This window comes from Heterocephalus glaber, unplaced genomic scaffold, assembly GCF_053883595.1.
Source record: "Heterocephalus glaber isolate CG9 unplaced genomic scaffold, H.glaber_assembly_v1.0 deba00001481, whole genome shotgun sequence".
Lineage (NCBI taxonomy): Eukaryota > Metazoa > Chordata > Mammalia > Rodentia > Bathyergidae > Heterocephalus > Heterocephalus glaber.
This window is the reverse complement of record NW_028258317.1, coordinates 18,042,293-18,062,062: the sequence shown is the minus strand read 5'-3', so window position 1 is coordinate 18,062,062 and position 19,770 is coordinate 18,042,293. Positions and strand designations below refer to the sequence as shown.

At 47.5% G+C, this 19,770-nt stretch overlaps 1 protein-coding gene and 1 long non-coding RNA gene across 8 annotated transcripts in view; both read right to left on the bottom strand.

Moving 5' to 3' along the window:
* Positions 1 to 381: 381 nt before the first annotated feature.
* Positions 382 to 14,606, bottom strand: LOC147825846 (uncharacterized). The gene is made up of 2 exons (XR_015440020.1): positions 5,877 to 14,606; positions 382 to 3,257 (listed from the first exon to the last, which is right to left on the bottom strand). It is a non-coding gene; the product is annotated as an uncharacterized LOC147825846 (long non-coding RNA).
* A 1,750-nt stretch (positions 14,607 to 16,356) lies between these two features.
* Positions 16,357 to 19,770, bottom strand: part of Cntfr (ciliary neurotrophic factor receptor) — a 38,996-nt gene continuing 35,582 nt past the window's right edge. For all 7 annotated transcript variants that reach the window (XM_021252989.2, XM_021252993.2, XM_021252987.2 and 4 more), the window contains 3 exons: positions 17,578 to 17,758; positions 17,003 to 17,171; positions 16,357 to 16,913 (listed from right to left, as the gene is read on the bottom strand). In XM_021252989.2, the coding sequence (XP_021108648.1) occupies position 16,913; positions 17,003 to 17,171; positions 17,578 to 17,758 (351 nt within the window). In that variant the 3' untranslated portion in view covers positions 16,357 to 16,912. The remainder of the gene's footprint in view (positions 16,914 to 17,002; positions 17,172 to 17,577; positions 17,759 to 19,770) is intronic.

The following is a 19,770-nucleotide window of genomic DNA, read 5'->3' as shown; positions in this document are numbered from 1 at the left end:
GGAGTCCTTTGTGTGCCACTAGTGGTCTTAGCACTAGGCCTTCTGGTAGTGTCTTCAGTATTGTCCTTGGGATTGAGCAATCATAGATCTCTGCACTTATGAGGACTGCAAGAGGACTGGGCCCCCCATGATATAGTTCTTTTGGTGTGTGTGCTGGGAACAGAAACAAGGGCCTGGTGCCTGGATACAATTGGATACAATTCTCTTAAAACCATAATCAGCTGCCTATCAATTTCATTTGTGGGATTTTCATTTGCTAATAACATATTTCATTGATTCTAAGGGGCATTTTTTTTCCAGCTTAAACCACTCTGAAATCAGAATGTGCTTTTCAATTGATGGCATGTAATAGTTTTGTAGCCTCTTTTTTCTTACGAGTTCACAAAATAACTTGCCTCTTGTAATCGATGGAATCTGAGATTTATTAAATATAGTAATTTTGTCAGCCAGGGTTCTTTTTCACAAATAATAGAATCCACTGTGAATAGTTGCAGTAGAAAAGGAATTTGTTAAAAGAGATTATTCAGTTCAGAATTGTTAAGAGAGCCAGGGAAATGGACCTGAGTCTAAGCTTCTAGGAACAACACCCAAACTATACTACACAACCTGATGAGGAAACCACAGCCACTGCCACTCTAAATACTGAGTACCAGGAGTTCAATTTGACTGCCAATTTTACAAGCTCTATGGCACTTCTGTGGTAGGAGCTCATTATTGCAACCACTGGGAAACCACTACAGTTGCCACTACCACCCCCAAGGCTGGACACTTGTGTTACCACTGGCAACAGCAGAAATCAAAGCCATGTGTCCAACCTGCTTCCTACTAATATCAGTCAGGATTAGCCAGGTAGCACAGTAATTACAAACAACCCCAAATCTTATTGGCTGCAAATCACACATGTATTTCCTGCCCTTGGGTGGGGATGGGGTAGGGAAGTCTTGCTACTGTGGTCACTGAAGCATCCAGGATGTTGAAGGCTCCACTATTTTATGATGATTCCTTCCTGACATTAGTTTCAGGGTTTGCTTTGGCAGGAGAAGAGAGTGAGGAAAAGTATTCACTGGCTTTTGCTTACATTGAACTGATCAAAACAAATCTCATGGTCATCAAGGGAAACCTAACATTAAGGGACACAGGAAATACAATCTGCTTGGTGCTCTGAAGAAGAGATCCAGAGATATTGATGAATTTTAGTAATTTTTACCTCACTTGTGCACTTCCACATGGAACTGACTATATGCAAGCTGCAAGGGATTCTGGACATTTTATTTGACTTCTATACTGAGGAGGCAGGATTTTTAGATGGGAATTTTCCCACAGAGAAAAGCTCTTTTAGGCTGGTCATGGTAGTGCATGCCTGTAATCCTAGCACTTGGGAGGCTGACGCAGGAGAGTCACAGTGAGTTCGAGGACACCCCAGGCTACAGAGGGAGTTCAAGGCCAATCTGGAATAAAAACCAAGACCCTGTCTAAAAAAAAAAAAGAAAAGAAAAAAAAGCTAGGGCTGGGGATTTAGCTCAGTCGTTCCACTGCCTGCCTCGCAAGCAGAAGTTCCCGAGTTCGATCCCTGGTACCAAAAAAAAAAAAAAAAGCTAGATATGTAGCTCAGTACAAAGGTTCTGGGTTCAATCCCTAATAACACATACACATACACAGTGAAGGAGATCTATGGATACAAGAGATTTGTACTACCATAACAACAGAATTTTTTTCTCTGAGCCGTGATTTCTGTTGTTCTCTGAACCTCCAAAAAGATACAGGCTTGAGCAAGCTTTTAGAGTGATGTCTTTTTTGTTGCATTACATCTGGGGGCTCCTTTAATTCTACTGACTGTGCCATATGGCTTAATGGGAAATCGGAGGCTGGCCTGATAGGGCTGGAAGACTTTTTCTTTATCTTGCTTTGGAGTAATGTTCTTGTCTCATCCATTCCACTCACTGTGCTTTACAATGGGAGGCTTCTTTACATTTGCCAGGGTGGGTAGGGACAAGAAGTGGTCCCTAAGTCCCTGGATCTTCTAGTGTTTCTCTGTCCTGCTTTGCTGGTATCTCAGTTTCCTAATCAGAGTGTTCACATTATAGAGTAACAAATAACAGCTTCTGAAACTCAGCAAGGCACGTAATTATCTAACTCCTAGCAATCTGAGGTCAATACTAAAACAAATTTTTTTCTCCAAGTTAAACGTGTACTCTGTTTTCCCCTAACTGCTTGCAGACCACCAGTTCTGGATAACTCATTTTGTTATCTTGATTTTTTATTGCTCTATCTTCAAGTGCTTCAGGTTCAGTTGGCACACAACATAAAACACAAGAGACAACAGGCAGTTGTTTAATTGCTTTGCTACCACATAAAAAGTACATCCAGGGCTGGGGGTGTGGCCTAGTGGTAGAGTGCTGGCCTCGCATGTGTGAGGCTGTGGGTTTGATCTCCAGCACTGAAAAAAGGAAAAAATAAAGAAAAAAAGACTTGCAAGTCCTCAGGCTGGGATTAAGAGATCTTCGCTGTCCCTATCTACCAACCTCAATTTAGTCAATTCCTCATTTTAATAAAGGTCTATCATTTGGAGTACTTCAGTCCTAACTGAGAAACCTAACTTGAACTAGTTTAGGCAAAAGGAAGATTTATTTTCAGAAAACTATAGGGTTCATAGAATCCCAGTACAAGAATATGACTGGAGCCAGGTGTGGTGGCACATGCCTGTAATCCCAGCACTCAGAAGGCTGAGGCAGGAGGATCACCATGAGTTTGAGACCAACCTGGGCTACATAGTGAGTTCAAGGCCAATCTGAACTACGTGGTGAGATCCCGTCTTGAGAGAGAGAGAGAGAGAGAGAGAGAGAGAGAGAGAGAGAGAGAGAGAGGGAGAGGGAGAGAGAGAGAGAGGGAGAGAGAGAGATATCTGGGAATTCGAATGTCACTGGGATTCTTCTACCTTTCATCTAACTCCATTCTGTGCCCCCTACTCTAACTCTCACTTTCACCCTCAGCTCTCTCTTTCCTTCTCCATCTCTCCTTCCTTCCCTCTTCCTTGTCTCTTCTCCTGAATCTCTACAGACAAGCTTCCAGTGCTCCTCCAGTTCACATCATAATACACCCAGCTGGTGACAATCCTCCCATTTCACAGTTTATAGTCCAGGTAGCCATCTCCTCTGCTCCAGTTCCAGCTTATCCTCCTCAGTTGCAGTTCCAGAATTCCTAGGGATTTGCTCTCATCAATCTGGCTTTGGTCAGATGTTCTTTCCTCTACCAAAGTTCTGTTTGGGGAGAGGGAGGCTTCCATAATAACCACAGGAGTGAAAAGCCATTCCCACCAGAAGGTGGTGCCACCCATACAAATTTACAAATTTACAAATTTACATTTACTAATGCAAGGGAAAAGATAAATCTGCAAAGTAGGTAGGGAAGGATCTGTCAGAGACCTAGAAGGAAAACCAGGAGGAAGCCAAGAAAGGACAGAGGCTCAAGAAAGAAGGTGGGTCCGTAATCCAAAATATCCAAGAAAGGTCTAGTAGTTTGTATAAAAGGGCCAGGGATTTAGCTCAGTGGTGCTGATGACTGCCAAGTTCGATCCCCAGTACCAAAAAAAAAGGGGAGGAGGACATATAAAAAGGGCACTTGGACTTCTAAACAAGGGGGTTGTTGATTATCTTGGTTAGAAATATCCAGTGGGCAATAGAAAATGGAGATACGATAGTAGAAGCCAGATTTTAGTGGTTTAAGAATGAGTAAGTAAAAGCCAGGCACGATGGTGCATGCCTGTAATCTCAGTGGCTAGGGAGGCTTAGGAAGAAGGATTGCCAATTTGAGGCCAGCCTGGGCAATTTAGCAAGACCATGTTTCAAAATAAAAAAAAATTAAGGGGAGCAGGGGGAGTGCCTCAGTGTGAAGGCCCTGGGCTCAATCCCCAGTTATAAAAAAAAAAGAAAGAAAAAGAAAACAGTGTAAGTTGATACAATAGAGATGATTTTTCAAAAGAGAACTGACTAAAAAATAGGGAGAACAGAGAAAAATGTGGAGTCTGAAGAAAATTTTTTTGTAATATTTAAAAATTTCTTGTAGTTTCTTTTTTTGTTTGTTTGTTGTTGTTGTTTTTGGTACCGGGGATTGAACTCAGGTCCTTGTGCTTACATAGCAGGCAGCGAAACTACTGAGCTAAATCCCCAGCCCTCTTGTATGTTTCTTACATGGACAAATACTAGTGGGAAAGACTCAGGAGAAAGGATAAAACTGACAGCTATTTCAGTAGCTGGGCTGTGCAGAGCCAGGCAGCAGGGTCAGTGACCAAAGCTAAAGCCCTAGCAGGTGTGAGCCATTTCAACTTTTCCCAGGTCACACTGGAAAGTAGAGTAGAAAGAGGAGGTATCAGGCCCTAGCATTGAGTGACCTAAGTTATGGCCCAAGGAGCACCTAGAGGCCTGGCATTGTATCCAGACAGAGAGGCTTTGTGTGGAAAACAAAGTGTCCCAAAGCTGGAGCCAGTATTCGGAGGGTAGGGCAGGAAGGGCACACAGCAGCAATGCTCAGGGACAGGCAAGCTGCCATGTGCTCTGATTCCCCCATCACAAAACTATGCCTATCGTTGTCCCCTACCCACCTACTCACTCCTCATCATCCCTGCCAAGCTGTCACCTTATTTCTCAGCTCTACTTCCCCACCTCCCAGCTCTCCTCAGCTGCTGCCCCCGCCTTCTGCTCTCACCATCCCTGAAGCTGGCTCACCAAGGTCACTTTCACCTCCTTGTTACATCCAATGAATATTTTTTAGTCTTAATCTTTATTGACTACTTGGCAGCACTGAGGCTGTTGATCCCTTTTTGAAAATCTAACTTCTCTTGTCTTCCATGAAGGCACTTTTTCTGGGAATGTTTCTTCTTCCTCCTAAAATGACAGTTCTTGTTTATGAAGCACCTAGACTCCGTTACAATTTTACATTCATCATGTATAATCCTCACCTGGTTGCAAGACAGGGGCAAGAGACAGATGAGGAAACCAAGGCTGCAGGAAACCAAGGGGTCCATAGCAACAAATGATAAAGTCCAGATTAGAACTCAAATTTCCAGCATTGCTTGCAACTCTGGTGTGTTGTCTCCTTCAGCTCTCTGGCCCCTCCTTAGCTTCTTTGGTGGGCTATGCTCTTTGCACACCCTTTCTTCTTCTCTCCTTCCTTCCTCATCCCTCCACTTCACTCCCTCCAGTGAGCTTGTCAGTGTCTGTGGTTCAGTGCATACTTTTGTGCTTGCAATGCTTTAACACTAACCCAGACCTCATCCCCAAGTCCCAGACTGTTATTTATTGTTGCTGCTGCTATTGTTGTTAAGAACAAAGATTTACAGAGTGTTGCTACACGGCAGGCTTTATGCCAGTTTCTCATCATCTCATTAAACTTCTAAAGCAATTCTATGAGGCAGGTACTGTTATCCTATTTTCCTATTAAGGAAACAGCATTAGAGTGATTAATCAACTCATCCCATGATCAACAGAGTACGAGGTTTGACTGAACCTAGAGTCATTGTCTTCACTACTGAGTAAATGCCTTCTTCACAAAAGGACCCAACAGTACTTCACCTTGAAATGGCTACCTCTGAAACTGTCTGCCCTTTCTTGGTGTGTGACTGTAGGCAAGGGAATGCCTGAGCTGTGGTTATTATCAGCTTACCTAAAACATGTCCTCCTATAATGAGGATTTCAATAAATAATATCATAGAATTTGAGGATTTCAAAGTCTTACCATATCCCAGTCAACGGGATTATACAAGACTTTTTTCCACTGTCTTTCTTCTGCACCCTGTGTTCATTGTATTAGTCAACCTTCCCACTGCTGGGCCCAATATCTGACACCCACAAATTTAAAAGGAGAGGTTTAATTTGGCTCACATTTTAAGGGGATTCAGTCCATTCTTGGCTGGCTCCAAGGCAGAAACATCGTGGCAGAAGGGTGTGGTGTTCATGGTGACCAGGAAACAGAGCAGGGGAATAGGGCCAGAGAGAAAGGGGTGAGAAGACTGGATATAGTACCCAAGGCCACTCCCAATCCCCCAGCAGTGGGCTCCACCAATCCCCTGGGCAGATCCCAAAGCTAATCAAGTTGACACATTCATAGAGATGTGAGACTGTGTGCTCTAAAAGTATCATTTTTATTGCCCTGCTGCAAGTCCTTCTCCTGCCTGGACATAGCTAGAAGCTGCTCTTGGGCCCCCCACATCATTCATTCAAAGTGCTTTTTTCAGTGTTCAGAGCTCAGTGCTCTCAGCCACCATGGGTTCCACATTCTCTTCCCTCCCCACTCTCCTCTGCACAGCCTCCAGAGCAGTCTTTCCAAACCCCAAAGCAGACCAGGTCTTCCTAGCTCCCTAGGCCCTGAACACTCAGGAAAATCTTCAGCCCTCAGCCTGGCTTTCAAAACCTGGACAGTCAGGCCCACTCCTCTGCAGCTCCCCAGAGCCCACTACTGATCACAGGAGAAATGACAACATTCTGGGCCCTTCATCCTTCTTCCTGCCCTTCCCTCTTGGGGTACAAGCTGTTCTCTGCCTCTCTACAGTCTTCTTCCTCCCATTGGTATGCATTTTTCCAGTGGCCCTGGGGCCAGTGTTGCAAGTGCTCAGGTGTACAAAATCAGTAATGTTTCCCTGTTTTGTAAAAATGTGAAATATGGTTGTCCAGCAATTTGAATGCAGTTAATGCCACCCCGCCCCCGCCCTTTTTCTTTCTTTTTTAGTGGCACTGAAAATTGAACCCAGGTCCTTCACACTGAGTTACATCCTCAACCCTTTTTAATTTTAAAACAAGGTCTCACTAAGTCACTAAATTGCCCAATCTGGGCTCAAACTTACAATCTTCCTGCTTCAGCTTCCTAGAGTGCTGAGATTACAGACATGCACCACCATGCCAGGCCATCTTTACACTTTTTTTTTTTTTTTGGTACCAAGAATAGAACTCGGGTCCTTGCGCTTACAAGGCAGGCAGCGGAACCACTGAGCTAAATCCCCGGCCCTCATCTTTACACTTTTGATTGGTTGAAATGGTAAAAATAAACTAAACTAAATGTAACTCCTCACTCAGATTGCAGCCTCTAGGGCTGGTAGAAAAGTCACTATCAGGACCCCTTCTGGACAGAGGTCTTGGGTATTCTAAACTGTGATTCACATAGTCTTTACTGAGATATCCCAGATTGGAAGCTCTACCCAGGTTGGTGGGGCATGTCTGTAATCCCAGCAGTCAGGAGGCTGAGGCAGGAAGATCACCTCGAGTTCAAGGCCAGCCTGGGCTACACAGTGAGCTGGAGGCCAGTCTGAATTGCATAATGAAACTCTGTCTCCAAAAAACAAACACAAACAAACAAACCCCCCCACAAAAATACAAAAAACCAGATTGGGAGCTCTATGTCTAGGGTCCTCCCTATCTGAGCCTACCTTCCCCCCATTTCTGGGGCACCATTAGGAAGTGTCTGGGGTCCCCTCTGTTTTGGGAAAGGGCCCTTGGGATACTTACCTCCTCTCCCCTTTCTGCAGTATCATTCCCTCAAGGACCTTAGGCTCCCAGGGGGCCCAAGTCAGGAAGATGTCTGCAGCTGTCTTTGCCTTGGCCTGAAATCCTCCCTCAAAGAGTTAGGGGGAAAACATACTCCGCTTTCTGCATATGACAGGAAGAGAAGACTGTGACTGGGACAAAGCTCAGTTGATATTCCAGCAGGTTATCTGGGCACACCAACTCCTGCCTCAGCCTCGTTGAAGGCAGAAACCAAAAGGTATCCTTCTCTGTATGTACTGACAGACACATGTTCATATAACCTACAGAGCAGAGACCCACATCCATACAAGCAGAGACACACAGATAGGTAGCGAGTCTCCTCACAGGCAGACGCATGCACAAAAAACAGCCATTCACACAGAGACACACGTGTTCAACACTACACCAATAGCACATGTCCAGGAAAACACACATGAAGAGGTTCGTGGGCCTGCATACACATACCTGCACAGAGATAAATCTACTGCCAGAGTCACACAACAGGTGTCAGATTTTCTGTGTTTTAAACCAACATCATGGGTCAGTTTTCTAGGGATTGGAAGAATGTGCATATGTGGAGAAAAGGCTTGTAGGAAAGAAAGACACTTAGAATAAAGGAGAGATCCTGATACACAGAAAGAAGATAATTTTTAAGTTACCTACTACTTGCCTGACCCTTATTTATCCATCTACTCATTTAACATTTACTGAGCTGGATGGTCAGAGAGACAAAGACAGACAGACAGAGACAGACAGAGAGACAGAGACAAAGACAGAGACAGACTAACTTATCTGTGCACAACTATGTCACAGTACTGCAATGGGTGACATACATCCCACCTCTGGGCTGCAGGGAAAAGTCGAAGATGCTGGGAAAATGAATCAAATGTTGAACAAAGAGTTGGCTAGGTGAAAGAGATGGATGAGGCCAGTTGAACCAAGAGAAGGATATCGGAAGGTGTAAATATTAGTTTCCTATTGGTGCTATAGCAAATTACTATAAACTTAGTGGTTTCAAACAATACAGCTCTATTATTCTCTTACAGCCTGAAGGTCAGAGGTCTGACATTCATTTCCCTGGGATAAAGGTGTCTGCAAGTCTGGTTCCTCCTGTAGGCTTTGAGAGCTTCTAGTGCTCTTTCTTGCCTTTTCAGCTGCTAGTGCTTGTGTTCCTTGGTTTATGGACCACTGCTCTGTCCTCCAAGCACATCACTCAATCTATTTCCATCATCCAGCACATTCTCAGATCCCTCTTCCACCTCCTCCCTTCTTCCTGTGGAGCCATTGTGGTTACATCAGGCCCACCTACATGGTCCAAGATCCTTAATCACATCTGCAAAGTCCTTGCCATATAAGGTAATATTCACAAGTTCTGGGAATTAGAATGTGGACACACTGGGTACCATTATTCAGCCTACCACAAAGAGAGTGGCATGTTACCTCACAATCTTCAAAACACCCTCTAACATAAATTTAATCATTCCCAGATTGAAGATGAGGAATCTGAAGCTCACGGAAATTAAGCCATTTGCCTCAGACCTAGATAGCAAGATAAACATTTTAAACTGAAAAAATATACATTCTTATTATTAAAATGTTATCTATAAGTTGTAAAAAAGAATACAAAGAAAAATGCAACAAATCGTCAAGTGTGGTGGTGTATGCCTGTAACCCCAGAACCCTGGGAGGCTAAGACATGAGGATCACAAGCTCTGAAGCTACCCTGGACAAATTAGCAACTTTGCAAGATTGTCCAGATTTTTAAAAAACGACTGGGGATGTAGTTCAGTGTGAAGATCCTAGGGTCAATCCCCAGTACCACCAAAAAGCAAAACAAAAAAAGAAGAAAGAAAAAGAGAAGGCAACAAACAATGCAATCTTACCATATATGTATAGAGAAAGAAAGGGGGAGGAGGAAGAGAAAGGGAAAAATATCTAAGAATAGGACTTTCTAATAGGACATACTATAAGGGTCAATTTTTTTGTAACCAAAAGTAGAAAATGCACTTTACTGGAACTTAACAGAGCGGGGCAAAAAACTAAAGTGAAAATGAAAGAATAGTTGAAATTGGCTAAGTATTTCTTCACCTCAAAAAAAAATCATTCTTAAAAGACCTCTCTCTAGTTTAGAAAAATGATTTCAATTAAGAAGTTGGAGTAGGATTTTTACTATTATATTTCAATTTTATATGCTATTAATTAACTGAACTGTGAAAGAAAATGTGATTAGCATTCTGGCCCCCTTATACCCCTCCTCTCCACTCTGGATTATGTCACCAATGTTCTTTTTACTTCATCGGGATTTACAATATTTACACTTTGTTCTGCAACTAAAATTCCCATACTTTAATTTTAACCTAAATGGAATCAATGTCACCACAAGTCTTTTTACCATGAATCTTTCTTCCTCGGCTCCTGCTTCTCATTAATCTCTTGGCTGACTGGATTTTGTCACTGAGTGGTTTTCCTTTTTGTTTTGTTTTGTTAGATAAGGTCTCACCTTGTAGTTCTGGCTGGCCTTCAACTTAAACTATGTATGCCAGGCCAGCCTCGAACTTGTGGCAATCCTCCTGCCGCAGCCTCTTAAGGGCTGGAATTACAGGTGTGTGCCATAACACCCGGTTTTCAGTGGGTTTTTTCTAGAAAGGTTCATGAGTTCTCTACACCCCAATTCATGACTGAGATCTACCATTCTGTTGGTTATTATTTTGGGTGACACTTTTTTACCCTGAGAACTTCATAAATATTGTTTCATTATCTTTGTTTGTCAAATGTTACCTTGGAGAAGTTTGAGGTCAGATTGAATTTCCTACCATGTAAGTGACTTGCTTTTCCTGCTTAGGTGCCTAAGTATTCTGCTTTATCTTCATTCAGTAACTAAATCAAAGTATGTTAATGTCAGTTATTCTATGTCAATTTTTCTGATAAATTTTTCAAACTGAACATTCAGTTCTTCCTTCATTTCCAAGATTTTTCCCACCTGTATTTCACACCTGAATAGTTTTTGTTTTTTGGTACCAGGGATCGAACTCGGGACCTTGTGGTTGGCACCAGAACCACTGAGCTAATCCCCAGCCCCTGAATAGTTTTTTGTGTTCCACTTTGGGGGGCCTCCACTTTAGGGCTACTAATAGTTATGTTTAGGGTAGCTTGTCTTTATCATCTCTATTATCTTCTAATTGTTTTAATATCTACCTTTTCCCACCACATTTACTCTACCTCAAGCCTTTCCTACACATTTTGGTTCTTTTTACTGTTCTTCTATTTCTAGCTTATTTATTACATCTGTAATATTACTTTGGTCCTGTTATTTTCCCTTAGTTCTGTAACCTCCCTGTCCATCTCCTTCTGTTGTTTCATTGTCTTGTCCTTGGGTTGTCTTATTGATTTTATACTATCAATAAGGCCTTCTACAACAGGAAGAACTTGCCAGGAATCTTTTATTTCTTAGGTTGTGTTTTGTTCTAGATTGGGTTCTTCATCTGTTTTTTGCATTCTGTCTTCCTGGCTCCCTTCCTTTTCTCCTTTCCTCTTTTCTTCCCACTCTCCCTTCTTCCTTCCTGTAGTTTGGCTGTGGTTGGACTTCTCCTTGCCCTGAGTGTAGGTCCTTGAGCCCCTTCCCACCTTGTCCAGACCAGTTTATATTCCCCTGAAAGTGAGCTATTACTTCTACTGCTACTTTCAATTCTGTGGGCTCAGGATGGCTTATCTTGGGCAGCCTTCTGACCTTGTTGGGACCTGGTTCTGTCCATCCTCTGAGACCCTGCTAGACATCTTATTCCAGCTGGGGGTTGGAGGATACCCTCTTTCTGTAGCTTTGGCTGCCCTCCCCCGATGCACCAGCAACCTCAGTCCCATACCCTGGAAGATGCCAAAGCTCTTTTTTTGCTTCTGCTCAGTTCTCATGGAGGAACACCAGGGCTTGTACTTACAAATTTTTTTCTTTTCCAGAATTTTCTTAAGCCTGTCTACTCACCCAACAGTCTACTTCTCTGGATTACAGGATATTAGTTAGAATTGTTGGTGTTTTGTAGATCACCTTTTCTCAGTGCTACTTTTTGGAATAGGGTTATGAGGTCTAGCACTCACTAAGGTGCAATAATTTTCGGACTTTCTTTAGCTATAATATTAAAGGGACTTCGTAAGTGTGCAGCAGCTTCTGTTTTGGCTTTTGTTCATTTTATTGGGGAGTGAAGTTGGGGGATTCTGTGATGGCTTCACTTTAACCATCCTATTCCAGAGATCCTCACCCTTTCCTTGTCCATACTTGTCCCGAGACCCTCTCCTCCGAGCAAGACTTTGGCAGTCCCAGCCCCCAGCACTTTCAAGTCCCTGAGATGAGGCAAAGGCCCACAGAACCAGGCCTCAGCACATAGCACGAGTTCAGTCCATAGTAAAAAGGCAATGAGCAGGGAGCATTTCATGAAAGCAGGCCTCAAATGCTTCCTGGGCATAAGCACAGCGTGAACCAAGGCATAGAAGTAGAAGAGCACAGGAATAACTACTGCAGGGCAGGGCCAAGTCCAGCTGGAATAGTGCCAACTAGGAAGCAGTGGAGAAGCTGGAGAGGTGGCCAGGCAGGCACCATGCATACAGCTAGCATGGGAACTGTCCTGTATGTGACCAAACATTTAGCTCTTGTGTCTGGAATCTTAGAGAAAGCTCTGAAGCAGGGGCAAGTGCAAGTAGGGAAGCCTGGTTCCTTGTCTCTCTCCCACCTTCAACCCCTCCCAGGAAACCTTCTCTGACTACTCCATTCTCACTCTTTCGCTGTCCTGGTAAGCCCCAAGGTGCTCTTTGGTGTCTTCCCTACAGCCACAGGGAAGGCCTTGGCCGGCTACACCAGGCACTCTTCACCACAAGCCACCCATTAGTGTACCACAGCCATGCCTCTGGTCACCTAGCCACACAAAAACATTAACATAGTGCACAGTTGCACACCACTTTTTGCACATGATGACACAGGGCACATGCTCTCCTTTAAGCACAGCCCCACACTGGCTTCCACTTTGGGGCCATTGCCTCTGAATCTCCTGAGAACCTGCCCTGCCCCCTGGTGGCTACTCCCCAAGTCACTGCCCTTCTGGAAGAAATCTACCCACCACCTTCTTGGCCTGGTGCTGCACAAAAAAACTTCTGGCTTAATATAACCTCTTTCCTCAAAGCAACCGGCTAGACTAGACCCCTCAGATAACTCCTAGACCAGCCTGCCTATTCAGATGTGTGTGGGCAGCAAGGGCTTCACAAGGTGACAGCTGTCGCTCTACACTTGAGACAGAGGTTTCTCAAGACTTGAGATTTTTTTTTTTTTTCCAGTACTGGGCATCAAACTCAGGACCTTGCACTTGCAAGGCAGGGGCGGTGCCACTGAGCTAAATCCCCAGTCCCAAGACTTGAGATATTCAGTGTTAAAACTGAGAAAATTCCAGGAAAATTAGGACCACTTGGAGATCTTATTTCTTAGATACATATACTTTCAGATGAGTCTCTCTTCATACTGGACCCATAAGACCTACCCCCCTGACACACCAGCCCTTTCAAATAAAATCTCTTCAGAAGCATGTCCCAGACCAGCTCCCTAGACTGATCCTGCCACAAGGTCCTCACAGACCCACTGACCTTCAGATTAGCCTTTCCTGTCAGGGTGGCATCCTCAGATAAAGTCCCTCCCATCTCTCTTGATCTTTCTCTTTCCTCTGAGGAGAGGCAAGAGTGTGGAGGGGAATACATACCAATTCTTCCTGCCTCCAGGGCTCTATCCCTACGATCCCAGATAGGTGGCATCCTCTGAGAGTCCAATGACTCTGGGCTGTGGCATAGTGGATATGTGAACCTCAGCAAGTACAGAGAACAGATGCAGGATGAATACCTGGGATTCAGAGCCAAGCATTCTGTTTTCTCCACATGAGAATGAACTTTCTCAAAGGTCCAAACGTATAGAGGTAGTGGGCCCCCTTGCTCTGGGGAGTTCTCAGGGGCAGAGGCCATGCAGGAAGAAGTCCTGCTGAGTGGCTCCCTCCATCCCTCCTCACTGATGGGATCCTGGGATTTCTGCACTGATAACCAACAGCCTGGGAGCAGGAATGAAGGGCAGGCAGGTGGCCGAGAGGGGGCAGCAGAATCTAGGACAGCCCATGGCTCAGGCCAGAGAGGAGCTGCAGACACAGACTAGGGTCTGGACTGGGGTGGGAACACACAGAAGGAGGCAAAGAAGGAAGGAATGATGGAACCAGGGAAGAGGGGTCAAAACAGAGATGGAGTTAGAAATGGAGATACTTGTAGAGAGACAGATACAGAGACAAACATGGAGCTACAGAGAGATAAAGACACAGAGAAAGCAATAGGAAGGCAGAAAACGTGACAGAGAACTGGAAGAGAGATATACAAAGACAAGGCTGGAGATAGGGAGAGACAGAGAAAGAGAGCAGGAAGTAGAGGGAAGAGATAAAAAATGGAGATATACAGAGAGACAGCAATGAGACAGAGACCCGAAAAGTACAAAGAACCAGGACAAAGATATTCAGAGAGAGGGATGCCACAGAAAGAAACCAATGTAGAGATGAGAATGAATTCAGTGAGAAGAGAGGGACAGAGTTGCCTAGAGTGGTAAGAATGTGACACAGCCACACTGGAAGGACAGATGGGGTGGTTAGGGAGCTGACAGAACAAGACATGGGGAGGGTTCCCCATTCCCAGTGCACCCTGGGGGAAGCAAACAGAACTAGTGGTCTATAAAGCTGGACACAGGGCCACTGTGCACTTTGGTTCTGCAATCCAAACTCCCCCTCCCCAGGTCCCTCAAGTAGTGTTTTAATTCTCTGGGTTGTTTTAGTTGCAAGAACTAGTGTCTGCACTTGTCCCCAGCTCCCCAGAACCACCATGGGGGAAGGACAGTACTCAAGGAAGGCAGCAGAAAACAGCAGGCAAGACTCTCCAAGGTGAACGGCCTCTGTGAGGCAGAGGAGCCAGAACTTGCAAAGGTGGATAAGCACCCCTGCTGCCCTGCCAGCTACCTTGGGCTTAGGACAGGGCCAGGTCCCTCGAGTTTGGGGGCAAGGAGATACCCTAGTCCTCCCCTCCGTAGGCCTCCAGGGCTCCAGCAGGCCCCCTCCCCTCCTTCTGCCCCCTCCTCCCCAGTCCCCATGTAATTGCTTTCCCATGTTGCTAATGGAGGCCAGATTGCTGATGCCCAAGACCTGGGTGGGCGGAGGGTGGGTCAAGGCTGACCAAGGCTCTCGTGGCAGAAAGACAGCACAGGCCAAAGACCCTCTAACTTCAGCCCACCCACCCCAAAGATAGAGAAGTGTGGAGGTTCTGATACACCCCAGGAATATACAACGTCTTGGCAAGAGAGCTGGCAACCCTTTGTTCTCTCAACCCTGCTGGACCTGGAGTGTGGGCTTCTGTCCTTAGCCTCATCTCACAGGGATCAAACAGACAGGCAGAACTGGGGGTTCAGGGAGCACAGGAAGATCAATAGCCACATTTCAAGGTATCTGTCAGGGAGCCTCTTCCTGTGGACAGAGCCACACAGTCCCACGGCTTGGGCTATTCAGCTTGAAAAGGCTCAGGCCTCCCTGACACCAGCCTTTGCTTCCCACAAGTCTCCCACCTGGAACACCCTCTGTCCTTTGCCTGGAGGAGAGCTAGCCACCTTCCTTCTGCAGCTTCTCACCTCAGCCCAATTCAGGGACCGTGCCTTGTCCAGGCCTGACTCATTAGTGCTCTAGGCGAAGACTCCTCCCTGGGCATGGTCCCAGGTGGGCCTGGAAAGACCAGTGAGGAGTATCCACCTTCTGGTCTGAGAAGGTTTTGAGAGGAGGTGGAAAGGTTGTGATGGCATCAGGAGGCTTGGGTGAGGGGTAGTGCCGAGCACCTGCTCTGAGGTGTGTGCACTGGGCTGGACATGTCTGTTTATAGGTCCAAGTATATGTGGCTTCACTTCTCACCCCTGGCACCTAGAGCAAGGCCACACCTGGTGTGGAGCTGGAGCTCTGGCTACCTACCCTCTTGCTCCAACTCCCAGGTCAGAGATTTGCCAACTAGGACCAGCCCTGGAGCAGCCAAGAGAAGTCAGAGGGACCTTGATTCAAATTTGGAGGCCAGAGCTGGACCAGACTGGCCACTTTGTAAACCAAAGCCCTCTCCTGCCCCTCTGCAGCTCCACAGGGTCCTAACTGTACTATAATCTAAACTCGGGGGTCAATCCCGTACTCTGTAATTCCAGGCCTGAAGCACAGGTCCAATCCCTAGTCATTTTCAAAGCAGCCTCTTCCTTCAGGCAGCCTACCCTGCCTGACCAGGCCTAGGACGCTGTGCTCAAGAGCCCTTTGTAGCCTGCCTGAGCCCTAGGCCTGCTGCCCCCTCCCAGTGTGTCTCCTAGGTGGCAGAGAGCACACACGCACCTACCCCACAGGTGATGCCAGGTCACCCCTTCTTCCATCTCTGCCTGAGAACCCGTGGAAGGCAGCTCTGGAGATGATCGAGAGCCCCCTGGCTTGTCCAGGACTGACTGACTACCCCATGTGGGAACAGTTCCCACTGGGATCTCTTTTCCCACAAGGGTGCTCCTGGGTACATTTTCCAGAGAAGCCCAACTCCTCAAGAAGTACGTAATACTTCCCAGGTCCATCTGCCTGAAAACTGAATTGTCTTTCCCTGTCTTCCCCAGCGGTGGTCTCTTCCCTCCTCCAGGCCTGCAGGTAGTGTGGTGGGGTCCTCAGAAGAGGAGTACCCTCCCAAACTGGCTCTGTTCCAAGGACTCATGAAATGGTGACATTTAATGAGAACCTCCCACCCCTCCCACCCCTGTATATACATCTATAAAAAATTCAAATACAGCAAGTTACCACTGAGTCAGACTAGAAGGGACTGACAGGGCATTAAATACTGTGGGGTAGGACAGGGTCGGGAGAGGGTCATACAAAATGGGCAGGTGTGAGGGGGCTGAAGAGTGTGGTGACTAGGGGGAGGGAGGTGGCTAGGCCCCCCCCCAGCATCAGGAGCTTATAATCTGATGGTGGCAACAGAGACCCTGGGACAAACAGGAGGCTGGGGCAGGAGGAGAAATTGTGGGTGTGAGGGGCTCCCCTTAGGCCCCCCAAGGGCTCCTGGGGGTCGCTGGCGTCGGAGGGTCCAGCCCAAGGGGGGAGGGTGAGGAGGGTCTTTGGTGGGTGGGTTAGCTGCATGGTCCTCCTCCCCTGAGGGAGGGAAGAGGGCCGGCTTGATGTGGCAGAGCTAGGGGTCGGCAGGCCCAGGCCTGCCGGGGTCTCTAGAAATTGTCTGAAGAGAATGCAAAAGGTCCTCCTGCCCATGTGCAAAATAGAAACCGGGGTCTTCGGGCTCAGCTCCGGCCTCCTGCTCCTCTCAGGTGCTCTGGTATGTTCTCACGGGGTCCTGGCTCTGGGGAGAGAGGGCAGGAGCTGTGAGGGATGAGGCTGGGATAGGGTCCCCTCTGACTCCCCTCTCCCACCCAGCCTCACTCCACCTACCAGATCAGGAGGCTGCTGGTTGTGGTGGCAGCAGCAGCCAGGGCCAGAGTGACAGGGACACTAATCAAGAAGGGTATGGAGGGCCCTCCGCCGCTGCCTAGCTCCCCGGTGTCACAGATCTTCGTGGTGGGCAGGGGTGCCAGTGAGCTGGTGGTGCTGGTCGTGGTCTCTGGGGAGCATGGGGGAAACTTAGGGCAGGGCCAGAGCCTGGGATCCTGCCCAGATCTGGGAGTTCAGGAGGCATACTATTCCTATTTCCTGCACCAGGCTGTGCTGCCTTCCCCATCAGGCACTCCTGTCTCCTCTCTCAAACAAGCCCTGCCTGCCCCATCAGGGAGATCCTGTTTCCTAATGCTCAGAGATGACCCCTCTGCCCAATAATTCCTTCCCAGGGCTGTCTAGAGAGCAAGGACCAGGAACACAGGGTCGGAAAGACAGATGGGAGCTTGGCAGCCACAGAGAGTGTGAAGACCCTTAGAGCAGAGGATCCCAGTAGTGGGAGGAGTTGGAGGGAGCAGGATAGATGCAGACTACAGTGCACAATACACAGGATGCAGGAATGGAAGGCAGCTCACCCGGGGCCTGGGCCTCAGTGGTGAGGTGTCGAGGCTCCTCAGTCCAGGGCGTGGCATGGGCGGCCACGCTCCAGTCACTCCATGTCCCGATCTCATTGTCCTTAGCTGCCACCTGGATGATGTACTCCTTCCCAGCATAGGCATCCGTGATGGTGTGTGCGGTGCCATCCGACAGCTCCACCTGCAGCCAGATGGGGGGGCTAAGGACACCTCTGGGGGAAGGAGAGTGAGGCACACACCTCAACAGAAATCAAGAACACCTTTGGGGAGAGGGGAGTAAAAGATGCCCCTGGAGAGAGTGAGGGCTTCCCAGGAAAGGAGATAGTGAGAATATTCCCGCAGGAGGGGGAAGACATCTCCAGGAAAACCCCAGGGACAGAAGTTTTCCCTAAGGAGAGGAATGAAATCTTGAGGGAGGCTAGAACTCCCCCAGAGACAACTCCGTTTAGTGAGTAGGATGCTGCTGTTCTCCTGGCTCTCTCACAATCCAGCCTGAGCCTTGACCTCAGCCCCTGCTTGGAGATGACCAGAGTAATGGAGTGAAAGGAACTGTGGTCTCCTGTCCTCCTCTCTTGTCAGAAACAGCTGATGGGGCTGGGGATATAGTTCAGCAGCACAGTGCCTGCCCAGCAAGCCCGAGGTCCTGAGTTTGATCCTCAGTACCAAAAAAAAAAAAAAAAAAAGGAAAGAAAAGAAACAGTTGATGGAGGTCACAAACACTGACACTGGAGATAGGCTGCCTGAGTTCACATTTTGGCTCCTTCTCTTACAAGTTAGGTGACTGAGTTGCTTAGCTTCTGAGGGCTTTGCCAGCCCCATCTGTAAAACAGTGTTAATGACAGTACAGTATCTCTCTCTTGGAGTTATAATGAGGACTATACCATGTGAAAAGTACCAAATAGATGTCAGCCAACACTGTCATCATGGGTTCCAGCTCAGCCCCGGTTCCCTGATGCCGACTACACCCATCACAGGCAGGCTGTGGCTCCAGCTCCTACTGGGCCTCCTCCTCAGGGAGGCCTCGGGTGTGTTTATCACCCTGCCTGCAGTGGAAAGGGGTGGGGGCAGCTCCTGGGGGTGCAGGACAGCTGTCCTATTTCCTCCGGGAGGTATCACCACCCCACCCCCGCTGGTTGGCCCCATCCTGCTGGCCTCCCCCACCCTCCAGGCCAGGCTGCCTGTCCTCCACCCCTCCCAGGGCCAGGCTGGGCTCTGGTTCATCTCAGCGGCACCCGCTGCCTCATTAAGCCGCCTCATAAACAGGGGCAGCCGGTGTGGGTGGAGAAGGGGGCTGCTCTGGGCCATGTCTGGCTTCAGGGCTTTTTTGGTCCCTGTTCCAACCTTCCTCCCCCAGAAAACTGGGGTCTGGGCTACCTGACCTGACAGGCAGTGAGTGCACACACTTGTATGTATATGTGTATGTGTACTCGTGCATGTGCCATTGGGTCCAAGTGGAGCCGAACCCCCCAATTCTTGCTGAGTCTGTGGTCCTGATATGGGAGACCCTGGTAAAGGTCAGGGTCATACTGAGACATTTGGATTCAGGCCTGGGCTCAGTAAATTCTACTCCAAGTCCTGAAAGATAGGTGGGCCACAAACACTCTCCTCTCCTGAAGTTGGGGCCCCAGTTCTACCTCTGACCCTTCAGCCTCTTTCTGCACTGCAAAGATCCCTTCTGGATGAGTAGCTGCAGCTCTTTCAGGCCCTTCTCCCTCTTTCCGGCCTGCAATCTTCACATTTGCCTCTCCCCAGAGATAAAGAAAAGAGCCAAGAGGAGCAGATTAAATTGCCACCTCATTGTGGGCTCATGGCACCATAACTTTAGGAATACATCCCAGGAGCCTGGTGATCTGTTGGCAGCCACATCTCCTAGGCCTGGACCCCTCCTGCTAGGTTATTACTGATCCCTTAATCTGTTCCCTTAAGAGAAAGGTTCCTCAAATGGCAAGAATTCCTTTGTTGCTGGCATCCCCTTGCCTTTGGTCAGATGCAGCAGATGTCTGAGTTGCCCCCCAGGCCTCCTGCCTGAGTCACTGCCAGAGCAAGGCACGCAGGCAACCCACACCAGGTCCCAGTACTTGCCTCCTCCTTGTCCATGCTGAGACAGTCCCTCCCAGACCTCTTGGTGCCTATTATTTTCAATTCCTGTCCTGTATTTTCCTCCTAAAAATCTAACTGATGTTTTTCTCTGTT